The 18,113-nt window shown below is 40.5% G+C and overlaps 1 protein-coding gene across 1 annotated transcript; it reads right to left on the bottom strand.

Annotated features, from left to right (window-relative positions):
* Positions 1 to 10,617: 10,617 nt before the first annotated feature.
* On the bottom strand, positions 10,618 to 15,802 carry adrb2a (adrenoceptor beta 2, surface a). Its single transcript, XM_034093228.1, has 2 exons — positions 15,648 to 15,802; positions 10,618 to 15,275 (listed from the first exon to the last, which is right to left on the bottom strand). Exon 2 carries the CDS (start codon positions 15,273 to 15,275, stop codon positions 14,031 to 14,033), a length of 1,245 nt encoding a protein of 414 aa, XP_033949119.1. The 5' UTR covers positions 15,648 to 15,802; the 3' UTR covers positions 10,618 to 14,030.
* Positions 15,803 to 18,113: the final 2,311 nt, after the last annotated feature.

The following is an 18,113-nucleotide window of genomic DNA, read 5'->3' as shown; positions in this document are numbered from 1 at the left end:
CACTCCATCCGCTGATTATTTCTATTTGCCTCACTTTATGAGCGTCACATCACTTGTACCGCAGAATTTGCAACGTCACAAATAAATGGGGCCAATATTCAGTCAGATGTGAATGTGTAATCTAACATTTTCAGTAAGAATAATGGACAAAAGGAATGCAAATACAAATACAATTTATTGAAATGTGAACCAAAAGTTAATCAAATGTTTTAAATAAAAAGCACATATGGACAGAAGGTGTAAACCTATTAAATGTATAAGTAAACACATTTAGTCAAATAACGTGACAGACTAGGCCTGTGCAGTTGGTATCAGCTTTGCCCAGCATGGGCTCCTCCATCAGGCCTGGTCCTCCTCGCAGAGGAATGACCCTCAGTCCTCTCCAAACCAACAGACAGAACGTCCATCACACGGAGGTTTCTCCCTGAAGTCTCTGCAGCTCTCTGGACACCAGGCTGTCTCAATCCGTCCACACTGAATATGAGAGGGGAAAAATGAAAATAATAAATGCTTTAGACAATAAGAAACATAAAGTTGACTGTTGAGTTGCTCAGTTTTTTTAGATTGTCAATACTATTACTGTATAACTAATATCTCAGGTTAAGAGGCACATTCAAATAAAGATTGGTCTTTAAATACATATTGTCTTTTGAATTGTTTGTCTAAAGTCAAGGATCTAGAACTGGTACTTAGTTTGAATAATACAGTCTGGTTATTATGCTGTTTGTAGGAGGCCTCACAGGTAAGAGCACTAACTAGCTACCATCACATGTACCTTAGCTTGACTTAAATGTATAGTTAAGTGATATCAAAATATAAATAACTAATGTCATGCAAATATTAATATATGCTTGATTCCAGTGTTGAATTTAACACAATTGCATACAAACGTTAAGGGGTTTTAAGATTCTGAAGTATTATGCTAAAAACTCAATAACTTAGATTATTATTTATAGTTTTGCTGAATAGTTTCAAGGCCGCTTACCTTAGAAACGTAAAATGCGACGGCAGCGTGCAGATAGGGAGCATGTTAGCTTAGCTTGGTAGCTTCAGCTAGCTCTGGAACTTCCAGCTATGTGGCAGCAGGTCCCGCCTCGGCTCCGCCTCTTTGCCCTTATTTGGAGCAGGCTGGAGAAAGCGGGAGTTGAACTCTGACGTCACTGTTGAGCCGTTAGTGGCCGACTCCGCCTACTAAGGGCTTCACGGCAACTCTGCAGAATCCTATGGGTGACGTCACGGACCCTACGTCCATTTATATATACAGTCTATGGTTCACACGGGCAAAACTCAAACGGACTATAAACTTTAAACACAAGTCATGTGCTCGGAAATGCCGTTCAACCATTGGTCAGACATTAAGGGAGTAAAAACGCAAATCCCGGCAATTTCTAGCGGTGCCTCCGCCATGGAGCATCGGCACTTTCGGCAGGTTATTCTCATGCTGCTTTTAGTCTGATCAACAGACACTAGCGGCCCGCGCATATGATTATATAATCAGACAACGTCCGTTAAAAAAAATTACATGGAATTGTTGAATACTCGATTCTGATTGGTCAATTCAAAACACGTGACACGTTTTTAATCCAGAACAGACAGACCGCTGTCAAGGATTTATTGACCGTTGTTAAGGACGCTCACATCTGCACAAACAAGTCGATTTAACTGTATACAGTTTGGCTGAAACTAACTGACAAGACAAGAGCGACAAGAGAACAGCGGAGAAGTAACGGGGCAGAAACCCTCCTTTTTACGCAGCGGTCCAGACATAGACATCAGACGGCGACACATAGGCCTATTCAGTTGCCAGTTGGCATTAGGGCAGGGATATCTAGATACTTTCCAAGGTTTGACATAATGAATTGTGCTACTTTTAAAGCAAGCAACGATGTTTTCAAATCTGTAATCAAAAAGCTCCTCAAAAACGCTATCGAAGCAGTTCCTGACGTTGCTACTCAAACAGTAACAACGGACTATTTTTCTTAGCGGATGCATGTCAATTTAAATCAATACATACAACTATTTTTTAAATCAATAAAATCATTTTCTAAATCTACAAAAGCATTTCAATTAATATTGGGAGTCATGTCGTTACTTTATTGAGAATGTGGCCATGTAATAAGCGGGATAATATGGGCAGCGACTTGGTCATTATGGGGAATCCGACAGGATCTAGATCCCTCCGCTTCGCGTCGGGCTCCTGATCAGCCTGTCGGTGTTCTTTTCCCCATAATGACCGCGCTGCTGCACATTATCCATGAGAGACGTTCTGCAGAGGAGGGGCGTTTCACAGACGACAGGTGTTCTTACTTTTATGTAGCTGACGGAGAATTTTTACTTTACACGACACTGTTCAACACTTAATTCTGCTTTACTTTTTAACTAAACAACCGCGGATGTCTTGAAAGACTCTTTCGCTAAAGATGTTTGAAGATATCCGCGTTCTTGTGACACGTAAATACTGCGCTTCCTATGTTTTGGTGCGGACTGCGTTCACACCAGCAATGAACCGCTCCAGAGTTCGCAAGCAAGCGCTCCGAGACCACCTATTTTAGCGGACCAGAGTCCGTTTGTTTAGTTCACTTCAGAGGTCTCGGACTGCGTTCACACCGACCCAAATGAACCGCACCAAGCGGCTAAACGCACCAGGGTTTGATTCAACCGGACTATACAAGGCAGGTGTGAACGCACCCTAACACTTAATGTGGAGAAAGAGATGTCCTGTATGGGTTGATTGTGCGTTGATCTGTTGGCAATGCCTCGGGGTTCCGGTGGGCATGTAAACAAATGCATAATGTTGCGCTATACTTTGTGGCCTCATCCAGTTGCATAGCGACACTTATTGTGTAGTTGTCTTTTAATAAGCAGGTAGTCATATCATTAGCTAGAACTAGCTGGATCTGATCGATATGGACATAAACGCGAGTGAAGTCTAATCTGACGGGAGAGAGAGATCAGCTGCTGCTGACGAGTCGAGACTCGACACGTAGCTCTGCATAACCACATGCAGCGGTGAGCGGAACAAAACACACACTTCAGGTTAGTTGTTGGTTATTTTCTCAGACGTGGACTTACTTATCCTGGCCCTGAAACCAGTCATCTGGTTGAGTGTGGGTTGGGTCAGGGTGTGGTTCCTTGCACTCGGAGTCGGGCTAACGTCCACGCTAGCTGCTACATGCTTTGCATTTAGGTGATACTTTAGGCTTGATGTGCTGCGGTGATATGCAAATTATTTTTTGCATAATTTGCACACAACCGTGCTCTTGTCGACGCTTCCACTTGTCCGTTTTTTTAAAACAAAATGTCCCATCCACGGGGCCGACCAAAGCGGTCTCATCAGCTTGTTCATTCATGTTTGACTATTGTTCACCGTGGTTTGTTGTTGTTTGAAGTCCCATGCTGAAGTCATGAACGTTAGTTGGTGCTCCAGTATAATCGGTACGCCTGAAACTCACTCAGTGAGAAACGTTCCGCTGTGCAAAAATAAGTGCGATTAAAATGCGTTAATTTTTTTAACGCGTTAAATGTTGTGTAATTAATTAATCTTAATTAACGTGTTAAAGTCCCGGCCCTAGTTAAAATCAAAGTGCCTTTAAAGAAAATCTATTCAGACAAAGTTTTTTATTTTCTAATTTTTAAGGTTTTGCATACATAAAAGTGTATCTTACAGTTCCTCTGTGAGAGAATTACACACAAATCTGCCGAGTGTCAGTAAAAAAAGTGTTAAAAATCACAAACTTGCGTTATAGAGAAACAGTCTTTAAGAAAATCTAATCAGGCTATTTACTTCATTTTCTAGTTTTAAGGTTTTGCATACCTCAAAGTGTGTCTAAAAGTATATTGGCAAGAGAAAAAAGCCAAAATCTGCCTAGTGTCAGTAAATAAGTGTTAAAATCACAAACTTGCCTTTTAGAGTCACAGTCTTTAAGAAAATAAATGTGTTACACAGTGATTGACATTCTACCAGTTGTAAAGTTTTACAAACTGTATCTAAAAGTATCTTGGGAGCAGAAAAATCAGTAAAGTCATCTACAAACTACATTGTTTAACTGGATTTTCTTACTTAAATCAAACACTGCCAATAAGAGTCACATTCTTAAATAACATCTATTTAGACAAAGTTTCATTTTTCTAGTTTGAACTTTTTCCATACATAAACGTATATCTTACATTTCCTTTGTGAGAGAATTACGCACACATCTATCATCTCAAAACACTCTATTTTATCTGTTTTATATATATATATGTTGCACTGTTGGAGGAGCCCAAAAAAATCACAAACTGCCTTTAAAGAAACACAATTCCTGATAAAGTACTTCATATTCTACCAGTTGTAAAGTGTTGCACACTTCAAGGTGTATCGAAAAGTATCTTAGTAACACAATCATAAGTAAAAAAAGCATTTATGTTAACAAAGCCTCAAATGGCTGAACCCTAACATGACACTATTTTCATCATCCAGGGATCAACACCAGTAAATACAGCTCTCTTTCCCCATTCCAAGAGCCACAAAGGGCGGACTCCTGAGCTCCGTAATGTCCCCCTAACATGGCACTTAGACTATTTACATCATCCAGGGAAACACAACTTCAAAGGGGCTTCCTTATAGTTAATTAAACGATAAAATGTCATATGATCTGATATTACCATAAAAGAGTCACTCTGTCATATTATTAAAGAACACTATCTTATAGCAGGCTATCTTATAGCAGGCTATCTTATAGAAGGCTATACTATTTGGTTTATCATTGACCGATCATGACCTAGTAAGATTTCACATCAAAGGGCTGATCAAGTCTTATCATCCCCTATTGTGCAATGTCCTTATCAGGGGCTATATCTGGTTTATTATTGACCGGTAATGACCTAGTAAGATATTAACAGGTTCACATCAAAGGGCTTATCAGCCGCTATGGGGCAACATTTGCACAAACAAGTCATAACAGATAAGGGGTTCAAAGGTCAGAATAGATAAGAGGGTCAAAGGTCTGATTTCAGAGTGACAGGTGCCACTTCAAAGGGATTTTGGAGGTGGGACTTCCGGTTTGGGAGGCGGGACTTCCGGTTTTAGGGTCATAAATCATTCCTTATCTCTCCTTATCTCTAAATCGGACAGAAACTCGGGTCTTATAACTACTCACATGTCCAGGATTTCTTTTTTGAGAATTAGTAACCCAGCCAAACAAAATTCAAAGTCTGAAACACTAGACATAAACACTTTGGTCCACTTTCATCCAAGTCATGTTCGCTAAGGTTTGTTGAACATTTACTCCTTTCACATTGTGCTTATTAAAGGACTTCACAAAAATCTACTCAATTTGTAATAAAAGAAAAAAAATTACAACTTTAGAAACTCTTAAACTTTGTATAGATTTTATTGCCATATTTATGTTTAACATTTTATTAAGGAACAGAGATCATGTTGTTAAAGGTCACATGTCATGGCCATTTCCACTGATCATAATTCCATTGCTGTGGTATACAAGAATAGATTTATACTGTGCAATTTTCCAAACTCACATTGGTTTCACATACAGCATCTCTGTAAAGTATGTGTATTCAGCAGTATTCACTCTCTCCACTAAACGGCTCGCTGCAACTCTTGCCACCCCCCTCCCTGTGAGCCCAGTGTGCTCCGATTGGTCGGGACCAGTCGGGACGTTGTGAATTGCGCTAAGCTCCGTGGAGGTGTGATTTCCTTGTTTAGCGATACACAGCGAAACACAGCCAAACTCACCCTGAGCACACACAAAGTCACAGCCGAAGTAAAAACAATAAGTGTGGCTTGATATTGAGTAAGAAAAAGGTTGATAAACGCTGTGAGAATGGGTCTGCAGAGAGAATTTCGCCGCGATCCCAACTGTCTGTTATCAGCCTGCAGCCAGGGAGGAGAGATCAGCAGAGCTGCATGCACTGAGTGTGTGAGGAAGTCCATGGATTGGTCAATTTGGACCAATCAGCGGGGGCTTAACGTAACGGCTGCGCGGACGTAACGTAACGGCTCCACGGATTGGTCCATTTCGTTCCGGGGACGACATGACATCATGATGTCCCCGGAAGAATCAAATGGACAGTGACGTATTTCCAACGAGGCGTTTTGGGGAGGTATTTTCTGTGTTAGAGTTTTACTCCCTACATGGTGTACTTTGAGGGTTTTGACTCTGCAGACCGTTTACATGCATACAAACCTTCATAACACACAAGGGGACGGGCAATAACCGGAAAAGCATGACATGTCACCTTTAATGTTAATCCTGTGAGATACCCAAAAACACAAGGTTTCAAAAACGTCCAGGTGAATAGGTTATCACACACACTGGAACATTATCCATGCTGTCAGTGTCTTCTTATTGTAACCCCAATAAGGTCAAGGTGAGTACAGCAGCTCATAATGAAAGATTGTCCAGCAGGATTACTTCTGTCCATACAGATTCATTAGAGGGGGTCCGTGTTGAAGGGAACTGTCTCCTCTCTCTGGTCATGACCTAAATATGAAGTTGTTAAAGCCTGATATATTCTTATGAAAACGGGTCTTTCAAGTTTCTTGCCCTTGTTCTGGTTTGAGCATAGATTTCTTTGTCTTTGTTTGCACAATGACATTTAGTCCTCTTCTTTTCATATACAGTGCATGTTACATTGACTTTCCCAGCCAACCATACTGAGCCTTTTTTAAAACCATATTTAATACACTTGCAAGATTCACACAGTTGTTCAGACAATATAAGTCTTTTTAAATGTTGCCTTGACATTAGGACAATTGACAGTTCAGTGTGTCCATTTCCCCGACAAAGCAGCAGCAAATGACAGAGCAGATCTAATGAAACACACAACCCATCCCAAGTATTTACAATTCGCCTAAGATCGGTTTTAAATACAATTCATAGCTTTCATTTCACATGCAGTGCTCCTTTGTTGATTCAAAGTTTAGTCTTGTAAACTCCTTTGCTGGACGTTAACCATAAGCCCATAAAACCACACAAACACATACACAACCCCACTTATACACACTTGATGGTTTCCTGTACTCAGGCATGTCATTATCCGTAGTACCCTATTAGGCATCTATTTACTCACTGACAATAATCTTTGTCTGTAATTTAGTCAACTCTGGGAGCATATCAGGGTCTGATGTGGGACGTCATTCTGATGTCAAAGGGATCAAAAGCAATCACAGTTACGAGGTCTGACAAGCCCTGCTGCGAAAGCTCGAAACGAGGATTTCCACTCTTGTTAGGACACTGCAATAATGTGACAATCATTCCTTCCTGTGTTTGTGTTTCTGCTGGATGATTTAAAACCTGTGTGATTTCCAGTTTTACAGAGGAACATTTCCTGAATGCAACTTCCATCCGGAGATGAAGGCCACCCATTTACGCACATCGGCCAGTGAGAAAACACTATACCATACAACACTTGTTCATCCATTAACACCTAGCATAACTTGCTGTATCTACAGCACGCAGGAGGCACTATGTCTTTAGAAAGGTGCTACAATTTATACTTAACAAAGCAATCAACAAATGTAATTGCTTACCATTAAGAATACAATACTAGAGCTGGCTCAGAGGCTAACTGATTACTTGGAAGCAAATTATGGCTGTGTTTGTCAGATATTTGAGCCATTAGGAGAAAAAAGAAAAAGACGGGCATTTCAATCAGTATTTTAACTACATGCTCCTTGGCTGTGTCAATGTGTCTATTTTTTATGATGTACACCAAAAGTGATGTACCATCAGCAGCAAGATAAGCAAAAAGAATAGTAAAATGTTAAATATGCTGAAGCTGACACTTGAAATTAAGTAGTTCAACACTTCCTGCTAATGGTTAAGTTATTGTGTGAGACCACCCAGTTAGCATGTTCTTGACCTCATGTAAACCAAAGCCAGAATGCATTCTTCATCATAGAAACCATACACTGATGTATTCAGTTTGTGGCCAGTCGGTTGGGAGGGGCAGATCTGTTCACAAGTGCACTGGGCAGTGTTATCCTCAATTGGTCTTTGTTAGAATAACCAACCATATAGATATTATCTTACGTGAGCAGTAAAGTAGCAGACACGAAAAAGGAAGAGGAAAAAAAAAAAAAGATGCAAGAGATTAAAGGCACCAGAAAAAGCATTTAAAATGTTACAAATTAAATGAAACAACTAAATTCAATGTATGCTTTCCTGAAGAAAATGTCATTGACCAAGAGCAAGATGGCCGAAATGGCAACTGTTAGATACAGTGTCTGTATTATTTATTAAATTAATTCACAGGGAAAAGGAGAGAAGCTCAGAAAGATGTTGTTACTGTGTAGATTTAGCATGACGTAGAATATATTTATTTGTACTTCCTGATGACACTGAGCCTTAAGAAGTAGTAGAAAAAGAAGAAGAAGAAAAAACACACATTGGCGGTTTTGCTACTACCTTTGTTTTTCCCAAAGACATCATTCATTATGCAATTAACCCTTGACCCCTACTTCCTATGTTGCCTTTACATCACTAATGTTTCATCCGTCTTTTTGACAGCTTGGTATTTTGCTTTGTTTTGCACTACACGTTATAAGAATTTTTTTTTTCTTAAATGTTATTTATTTCATTGATAAAAGCTCTATTATTTTGTCAAGGGACTCGGGGAAAGTAGCTGACACTGCACTATTAAGACTCTCTGTCTTCAAGGTTTGACTTTTATAGATGTGAGCATAAATCAACTGTCAAATAAATGATTATCTTATATGTTCAGCTTATATATGGTTGCAGAAAGGAAACAAAAATGTGTTTTGATTATCTGATGAATGAGGACATTAACAGGATGATTGCACTCAGTGACATTAGTAGCAACAATGTTGGTAGAATCTGAAGTTAGAGAAGTTAAATATTTTTGAAGTTGTGTTCTATTGCGTTTTCTTTGGCCTTAAAAACAGAATGAAGCACATTTTGTTTAGTTCATATTTGCTTTCATAACCTCAGGTCGGGTGAAGCTTGTTTTTCAGATGTGCACAAGCTATGTTTTGAGATGTGCCTTTGCACGCTGACATCAAATACACGTCACAGGCACACGCGCACATGCTACTGAGGCCCTTGGGAGCGTGGGGACTGCAGACTTCTGGTGCCTTGGTCACTGTATTCACCAAAGTGCCAGGGGATTTATAGAACTATCAGGAACAACGTTTTCACATGCTCACACCCTGTATGTATATTCATCACTGCCACGATTAAAATATCTGAGAAAAATGTCATATTGCACCAAAACAGACCAAAGTGTTTTCTCTCCCTGGTACTTTTTGAAAAAAAAACTGTGGCTCAGACAACATGGTAGGTCTAGGTTTGAAAAAATTGCCCTTTTATCCTGTTCTTATGTATCCGATGATTTTAGCATGCATGGACTTGTATTTGAAAGCCTGAGCAGTTTCAAATAGTCTGTGAAGCTTCTTGAGCACATGGCAGAACTCACCAACTTATGTCTGAACACATCCCTGTGAATTGCCCTCAGTGCAATTCTAAACCTCTGAAAGACATGGAGCATTTGACACGACTCAAACTGAAATTGCAATCTGACACTGCGGGAGGAAACTTGAGTTTTAAAGGATTAGAGGGTGATTGAAGAGCTCTTGTGTGCAAAATTGCATGCATTTACACTGAAGACATCTCTGCATAATGAAAATGAAATTATGAATAATGAGTCCATGAAAAGCCTTTAATCACAAGTGTGTCTCTAGCTGATTCCTCGAAGTTTAAAGTAGCTCATAAGGCCACACCATGGCTTATAGTTGTCACCCACATATGTTGGCTGAAATGACCACTTTTGGCAGCAGGTTTTATCTGCTCTCTAATTAGCAAATGTAAGCTAATGTTAGCTTAATAGGTTTGTTTAAAACACTGCTAACTGGCTTACCTTTGAATTTTCCAGCTGATTTGTTTTTAAATGAGAGCCCTATAAAAGGCTTATTCATTTGGACATGACTGCTACATGCATGTTAGGCTAATAGACTGAAGCTAAAGCTAACTGTCAGGTTTAATGTCACTATCTTTACCAGTTTATGGTCTATCCAGAAGAAATAGAGTTGTTTTTGTGCCCTACTAAGAATATAACTATGATAAGAAAACATATTAAAAACCAATTAATCCTCGCAGCCAGTCGCGAGAATAAGAAGTCTGTAAAATATGTCCACTCTTGTCAGTACAGAGCAGCATGCCGTTATAGATATGCTCTTAAATGAGTCTAATGTATTCATATCAGGTCTTTGAAAGAAAGATGACAAATGCTGTCCACTCTGGGTAAGTGCAAAATATTAAGACATTTTTATGGCTCTATATATCTCCACTGTCCTCCTCCCTTGGATATATTGGATGGAAGTAGGTTCTCTGTTACTGTATGTGGAGCATTGGGAAGACATGCCGTTTTAAAAGGAGAGTGGAAACAGTTTCATAATATACCGATCTGCTTCCTGTCCATCACTTCGGCTCGATCACATGTTTGTGACTGGTTTTCCCATACTGAAATAGATTGAAGTGTGTCACTGTGCAGGCCTGATGCATCATTCAGATGGTTCACATTTTAATCTTAAAATTTGAAGGTGTAGAATCAACTGCTCTCCGTTTCAAAATGTAATGAAAGAACACAGCAACGAGGACATTACATTCAACATGTACATAATTTATTCGAATACAAATGTCACAGCACATACATTTGCTTTTATATAAATACCACAGGACACCACATGTTGTAACAGGCTTCAATACCGTAACAAACAATGACAACAACTTGTGCGAAATTGGTTTAGCAAACATTTAGTAAACATTCAGCTGAGTGACACGTTTCTTTTTCACTCGAAAAAGCTTCACATGTCATAGGTTCATTTTTCATATGAAGGCCAAAGCAATATCCATATTCACGTACATCAACTTTTCAGAACAGTTCACTTTCGACTACCTTTCTGTCGACATTTTAACTTTTAGCTGCAAACAGGAAAAAGGACTTCCACAGAACTAGTACAATTGAACTACCCAGCCAGTAATTGTTTACAGTTCATGCACTCGAGCTTGGATTCAATTGTTTAATAATTCAACAAAAGTTTCATGAAAGTGCTATACAGTACAGTGCTGCTTCAACAACCTTATTTAGATCATGGTAAAGTGACTTTTATTACATGGGAGCAAAATAGCAGTTGCATTAGCCCACATGAGACTTGATCATATTAAAATGAATAAAACATGTTTTTCTTTTACACTGAACATATACGTGCCACATTGTAATAAATACCCTCAACCAACACAGACTGCACTTTTAAAATAATCTTCTATGTTTCCAGAGATGGTACAAACATACCAATGGATAAGATTGTTTTTTCTCAGGGCAAACTTTTCATTGTATGCATCAGTAAACAAACCTTGAGCTATACTTGGAATGTTGTAGTGTTGGATAATAACTCAAAACACAGTGCACGTAACTCTATTGTGTCCTCCAGCATGAGTGGGTGAAGCCATAAACTACATTCCTCATTAAACAGGAGTATCGATGAAACAGTAACCGTGTATAACTGTAAGACAGACAGCTGAGGTGCAAGGAGAGGCCACTGCCAGGAGGGAGCAGTGTGGATATATACCAACTTCACTTGGACTGAAACAGATCACTTTGAAAGGAAATGGCACCATAGTTCACAAATATAACACCACAAGTACACAAAGCAGACGTGCAAAAGATCACTTGCAAAGTGCTTTTAAATGACAGGTCTGAAATACAGAACCTTTTTTCAATCCAGCAGTGACTTAGCATTTCAGCGTCATTGCATCAATGAATTATGAGTGAATAAATACAATAGTAAACTTTCAAAACATTGGTCTAGAATATCTGTTTTGTGCATCCCGTACAGTTACAAAGTGATGGAGTTAAAACCCTGGAGAGTGCTTGTTATGACATCCAACCCCTGAATTTACTTTGCTGTAAATCCATGAAGAAGAAAAACAGAAAAAGAGATTGACACACTGGAAAGCTTGTTTTTCACATGGCAAACATTGACGTAAAATGACACCGTATTTACGTCTAATCTTAAGGTCTGTGACAACAGTGCTGACCAAACCTAGCGATACAGTACATATGGATACCTCTGAGGGAACAAAGTTCACAGTTTTGACCTTCAGCTGACCTTAACGCTACATGCACTAAAACACAGGTCACTAACACCGATTTAGACTGGCGGAGAACCCCTGCTCCCCCTCCTGCCTACAGTAGCCACATTTAGCACGCTGTCACTTGAATCAGAACATAGAGATCCCCACATTGACTGGGGAAAAGGGGGTTACACTCGCAACACCTATCATTAGTTTTGGGAAAGTCTGTGGATTGACCAATTCAATCGCCTGAATCCAAAGCCCTTATTTCCCATTAATGCATGCCGTTAAGATGAGACATTCTCAAGAGTCTTAAAACCGGTGATAGAAAGATAGTGTCATTTCAGGTTTGCTCTTTGGATCTCATCACATCTTATCATGAAATTGGGAATTGTATACTTTGCAATGTACTAATCCGTTCCAGTTATCCTGAGGAGCGAGTTATCTGATGAGCTAAACGGCAAAGATAATGGGTTTATTCATGTTTATTGGGCTGGGCTCAGCTGGATTGGGGGCATTTCCTGGAGACAGCACACTGAGCAGTGTCTCGAGTAGACTGACTGAAACAACTGGAGCAGCTGAGCCACTGCTCAATGGACTCCTAAGTGTCTTTTCCAAATGTGAGAGTGATTCTATAAAGATGTAGACATCCATTTACAGTGAGTAGACTGGCAAATGTCAGGGAGCAGTGACAAAGGTGCTCATCTTCGTTTCTGTCTGAGTATGTCACAGTCTCGTGCCTGGAACTCTGTTATCGCTTGTCTTTTTGTTTATTGTTGGTTGGGTTTGTACACTCGTTCCATGACTAAGGAAGCAGGGTCTCTGGTTTCAGTAAACACTGTGCTGAGACACAGCAACCACACTTTGACAAACAAACAGGACTTTTTCAACAAAAACAGTGACTGTATACATATAGGGAAGAAGAAAGGCTCACATAGTTGACCTTATTTGCTATATTATGTACCAAACACCGTCTTAAATGTCACATAAATAGACTAAATGCAAGACTTGTAGGCTGTGTAGCAGCAAATGTGTGCATTTGAATGTATTCAGAAAACAGCTGCAAGCTTTAAAGGTCAAAACCCAAGATCAACCACATTAATACCATCTGCTCTGCCTTTAAAGATATTAGATATCTGTAGGGCAGATAATGGAATCTGGTTGATACAACTTGTCCACATGTGCAGGTTTTAATATATGACCTATCACAGGATGGCCACAGCTAGATGTCGATAACTTCATATTTCTGGTGCGATCTGCTGGCAACAGAAACATGCATGTCACAGGTTGTAAAACACTAGAGCAGGGAGCAGAGCCTCGCCACATTGCTGAGCAGTGAGAGACGGAAAGAGAGAGACTGACTGAGAGACGGTTCTGCCACACCTGTTGATGATCATCTTTCACACTATGACAAATCATCAAGAAACAAAAAAACGAAACGAAGCCAAGGCATGATTTGGAATGTATTTCTTCAAAACAAAGTACCAAAGAGGCATTAAGTTGAATCCTTTCATGCTCCTCATCTAATGGAAATAACTCGCTATTCATGCCAAATTGGCACGCCCTAATGGAATTTACAGCCTCTGAATGAGTTACTTTGAATACCAAAAACATTTTTACGCTAATAGATTGTGGGATCTTTTGCCAAAAACTCTGAGACAAATAGATTTTCCCACAAATTAAATCTGAGCGAGATAACCAGCAATTGTATACTGTACACACCATGTAGCAGAGTACAGCTGACATACTGCCATAGTGTACACAGACAGGGAGACAGTCATATTATATAGTTAGTTATGAAACAAATGGTAAAAGAAATGTGATGAGGTAGATGGAAGTTCAACATGAGAATTGTAACAAAAGTAAAAGTGGTTGAAAAATAAGATAAATACTTTCCTCTGCTGGTTATAACAGTTTTGGTTGAGCAGTCTCTAGCAGTCAGTTTGACGATAGGCCATTGTTGCGATTCCCGTTGGGGTCCACTGCTCTGTCCATAATGCTGCAGACCCCTGCTTCCTTCCCCTGAGAGCCTTCATTATTGTCACTGTCTTCCAAGCTGCCTTTGCTCCTCCCTTGCTGCTCGCTCTGCCAGCTGTGCCTGCTGTAGATGTATCCGTTCACCGGCCCCGCGTTGCTGAGGCGGTTCCTCTTCAAGCAAAGGATTTCCTTGAAGGCGTACCTAAACTCAGGACTCCGGCAGTAAATGAGCGGGTTGAAGGCAGAGTTTGCGTAACCTATCCAGTTTAGTATCCTGAAGGTGAGTTCAATGCCCTCCACCTTCCACATGGCCACCACCACGTTGAGCAGAAAGAAGGGCAGCCAGCACAGCGTGAAAATCCCCATAATAATGCCCAGTGTCTTTAGGGCTTTGTGTTCCCGCAGGCAAAACTTGGCCTTCTTATTGCCACGCCCGTTGTTGGTCTCTAAAGAATTGAGGTTGCTGTTGTCGCTGTTGTGAAAACGTCCAACGCTCTGGTCAATCTTCTTCAGTTGGCGTCTGGCCACCTGGAAAACTCGGCTGTAGACAAACACCATGATGATCAAAGGGATGTAGAAGGAGATGATTGAGGAGGTGATAGCGTAAGCCGTGTTGGTGTGGAACTCGCAGCAGCTGCTGTTGTCACGGCATACCTTAGCTTCCTTATCATCTGATGCCCACCACTTCATGTGGATGGGTAGAAAAGATATCAAGGCGGCAATCACCCATACCAGCACAACCACAATGCGAGCCTTGCACTTGGTGAGCATCGACTGGTAATGGAATGGAGAGGTGATTGCCAAATAACGGTCTATCGCTATGACACATAGGGTCTCGATGCTTGCAGTCACACAGAGAACATCAGTCGCAGTCCAGAAATCGCACCAGAAACTACCAAAGTGCCAGGTCTTAAAGATGATGTAGCAGGCACCGAAAGGAACCACAATGAGACCCATGACCAGGTCAGCGCAGGCCAGGGATATGATGAAACAGTTGGTGACATTCTGGAGACGCTGGAAGCGGGCGATGGCTGTAATGACCAGGATGTTTCCAAAGACAATGCACAGGACGAGTAAGGATATGATGATGCCCAGCACGATCATGGTGGCTTCACTGTAACCCTCCTCATTGTCAGCTGAGTCTGACGACGAGTTGAGCAGTCCCACACTCACATTGAGGTACACTGGGAGGGTGGTACTTCCCATCTGAAGAGACCACACACACACACACACACACACACACACACACACACACACACACACACACACACACACACACACACACACACACACACACACACACACACACACACACACACACACACACACACACACACACACACAAAGATTAAAATCAGTATCTAAAAGTGTCTTTATCAGAACACAAGACAACAAATAATTGTTCATAGAAATACTATGCATAACAACAACAACAAAAAGCCACATTTTGTGCAGTCTTGGTTATACTTCCTCAAAAAAAGGAGAACAAAAGGTACAGCACCGTCAACACAAACTAATTATTTACATCCTGCTTAAACAAACAGGACAAACAACTCAAGCAAAAACAAAAGTACAAACCTCCACAGGTAGTTGTCTCCTTTCCTGCCTCCCATACAAAGTAAAAATGGCACTGTTCGGGTAGTTCCTTCCCTGTCACATGTTCTTCATTTTACTGTCTGTTTTTCTTAATCTCTGTATGTCTCACTCAGTGCCTCAGTTCCTCAGTTGAGGCGTGTTTCTTCTAATGTGTCTCCCAGGCTATTTGTCAGAGCCCTTATAACGTGCAGTGATGACATCATGGCCAGTGCTCAGCCAATCAGACAGCCAGCCTGCGGAGGGTGCTGAGAGCTCCCGAGAGTTTGAACACATTGTCCCTGCAGCCGTGCGTCAAATCTGCAAACACAAGAACAGGCTTTTCTACCTTTTAGCTTTAGTTTTGAACATTTAAATAAGGATTATCTCTTGTATATAATGAGTAGTTAGTTCTGCATGTGAACACTTATTTTTAGAAAGAAAAATATTAGTTTAAAGTTGAGAGAAAACCTTTATTTTAGTTGTGCAGTCTAGCACTGAGGTCCAACTGTCTGTTAAACCAATTTCACAGTTTCTACTCTGGAATCTACTCGGAGAAATACAACCGTTGCACATTTCCTGCCAAGCTTTAACATAAATGTATGCAGCACTTGCTATTAATAGAAATGGGTTTAGCAGAATGAAAAAGTGTTTATGTAGTGATACATTGATGAATATCATAAGCTTAAACTCTCTTGTTTCTGGTAAGTCTGACACAAATGAAACTCTCACTCTATGCTACATCAAAAAGGCAAACATGTGAAAATATTTGCATTTCTGTAGCGTTAAGTCAATGCAAATACTGTCACAATGCCGGGTTTTCATATATCTGGAACTCTAATCAAATTCTGAAACCCAATAAAAACGTATCTTTGTGTTGGACAAACAAACAGAGCTCAGTGCTCGAAAAGGAAATGCTACCTGTGACAGATGCAATCAAAAAGGCAGAGGGATGAGGTCACAGGTCAGCCTCGTAAATGTTTTTCTGTGTTTTCAATGTGGGACCTCAGCTATGCATGTGGTCAGTACTCATTCTTTATTATAATGATGTTTAGACCTAATTTGTGTGTTTTTTGTGTGGGGAAGGCACGAGCTGACTACTGCCTGTGGAAAGATTGCACCACACCAATGTTATTTAAAGGTGTGTTCTGCGAACGAATGTTGGCATCAAATTAAATACCTGACTTCTTTTCTGACTTCACACAATCAAACAGACATGTGCTGTCGATGCAGAATTTTGAAATCAAATGTGAGTTATTGTCACGTGCTTAGCTGTCTTTGTGGCTGTACGTAAAACTATGCTCTCAGACATGCGTCAACAATATATTGACATGTTTGCCCGGGCTTGTTGTGCAATGATTTTGGTGGAGTTTCCTGGCCATTAAGAACTGCAGTACGGTGCCAGGTGGGGCTCCGTTTGGGAACAATAAAACAATTATGAGTTTGGAACATCAACAGGCTTTTAAGATAAGTAGGTGTGTTTCCTCATTCATGTGTGCTTGCAAGTATGTTTATGTGTCTATGTGACCTTGAAGTATTTTGTGAGGTGCGTGCAATGGATGTCGTATAATGCTTTTAAGCCTTAAGAATTGTACCTTGTATTGCCCCCTAAGTGGGGGTCCATCTGTCGCGCTCTTTAATCCATGGTCAACATTGCACTAAATTCAAGGCAGAAATAAATTGTGCTGGTAATTAATTCCACTAATAAAGCAATGGCTGTCTGGCCTCTTGTCTAGATAAACACTTTGTGGCACAGTATTGCAGGTCTTCTGGGTGCGTTTCAAAGAACAGGGATAATTATGATCTCAGAATTAATTGAAATGTTTTGTTGACCTACTTTCCTTTTCTTCTGGCGGTACAATTGTGCTGACATTACCCTTAGTCTCAAAAGTAGTATCAAAATCGTACGCCCATATTGTCCCGAAATTGACGGAAATTGACAGAGCCCATCTCTGAAGCTTGCGTCTTACATCAATGAGGGGAAATGTCTAGACTTCGGATTAACAATAATGCTCCCAGTTGAATCTCACTCACCTGATTTCAGTGACCCACATACCTTGCACAACCCACAGAACATAACTCCTGTTTGGCCTTGCTCCTGATAAGATCAGTATGTTGTCTGCGATCCTTGACTTGCTGTAGAGATTGTGGGTCAAATGAACATTGGACCCTTTGTGGGCTCTGCTGTAGCCTACTTTGCACGTCGCTGCTTATACCAACCTGATCTGCTGAAAATAATATTATTGTACATTCAAACTGCATTTCAATTTAATTCTGATGCCTACAAATATCTTTAGGATTAGGTTGCTGCAGCACAGGCAGTATGAGAAAGATAAAGAGCTTTTTGAGCATTACAGCATGTAGACCAGGCCTATTCAACTAGCGGCCCACGGCCCGAATCAGGCCCTTCAGAACTTTTTTCTGGACCACAAGAGGTTGCCTGCAAATCGAAATGGCATATGTGTAATAGCA

This window comes from Pseudochaenichthys georgianus, chromosome 10, assembly GCF_902827115.2.
Source record: "Pseudochaenichthys georgianus chromosome 10, fPseGeo1.2, whole genome shotgun sequence".
NCBI lineage: Eukaryota > Metazoa > Chordata > Actinopteri > Perciformes > Channichthyidae > Pseudochaenichthys > Pseudochaenichthys georgianus.
Note: the sequence above shows the minus strand (reverse complement) of the source record. Positions and strands in the feature narration are given on the sequence as shown.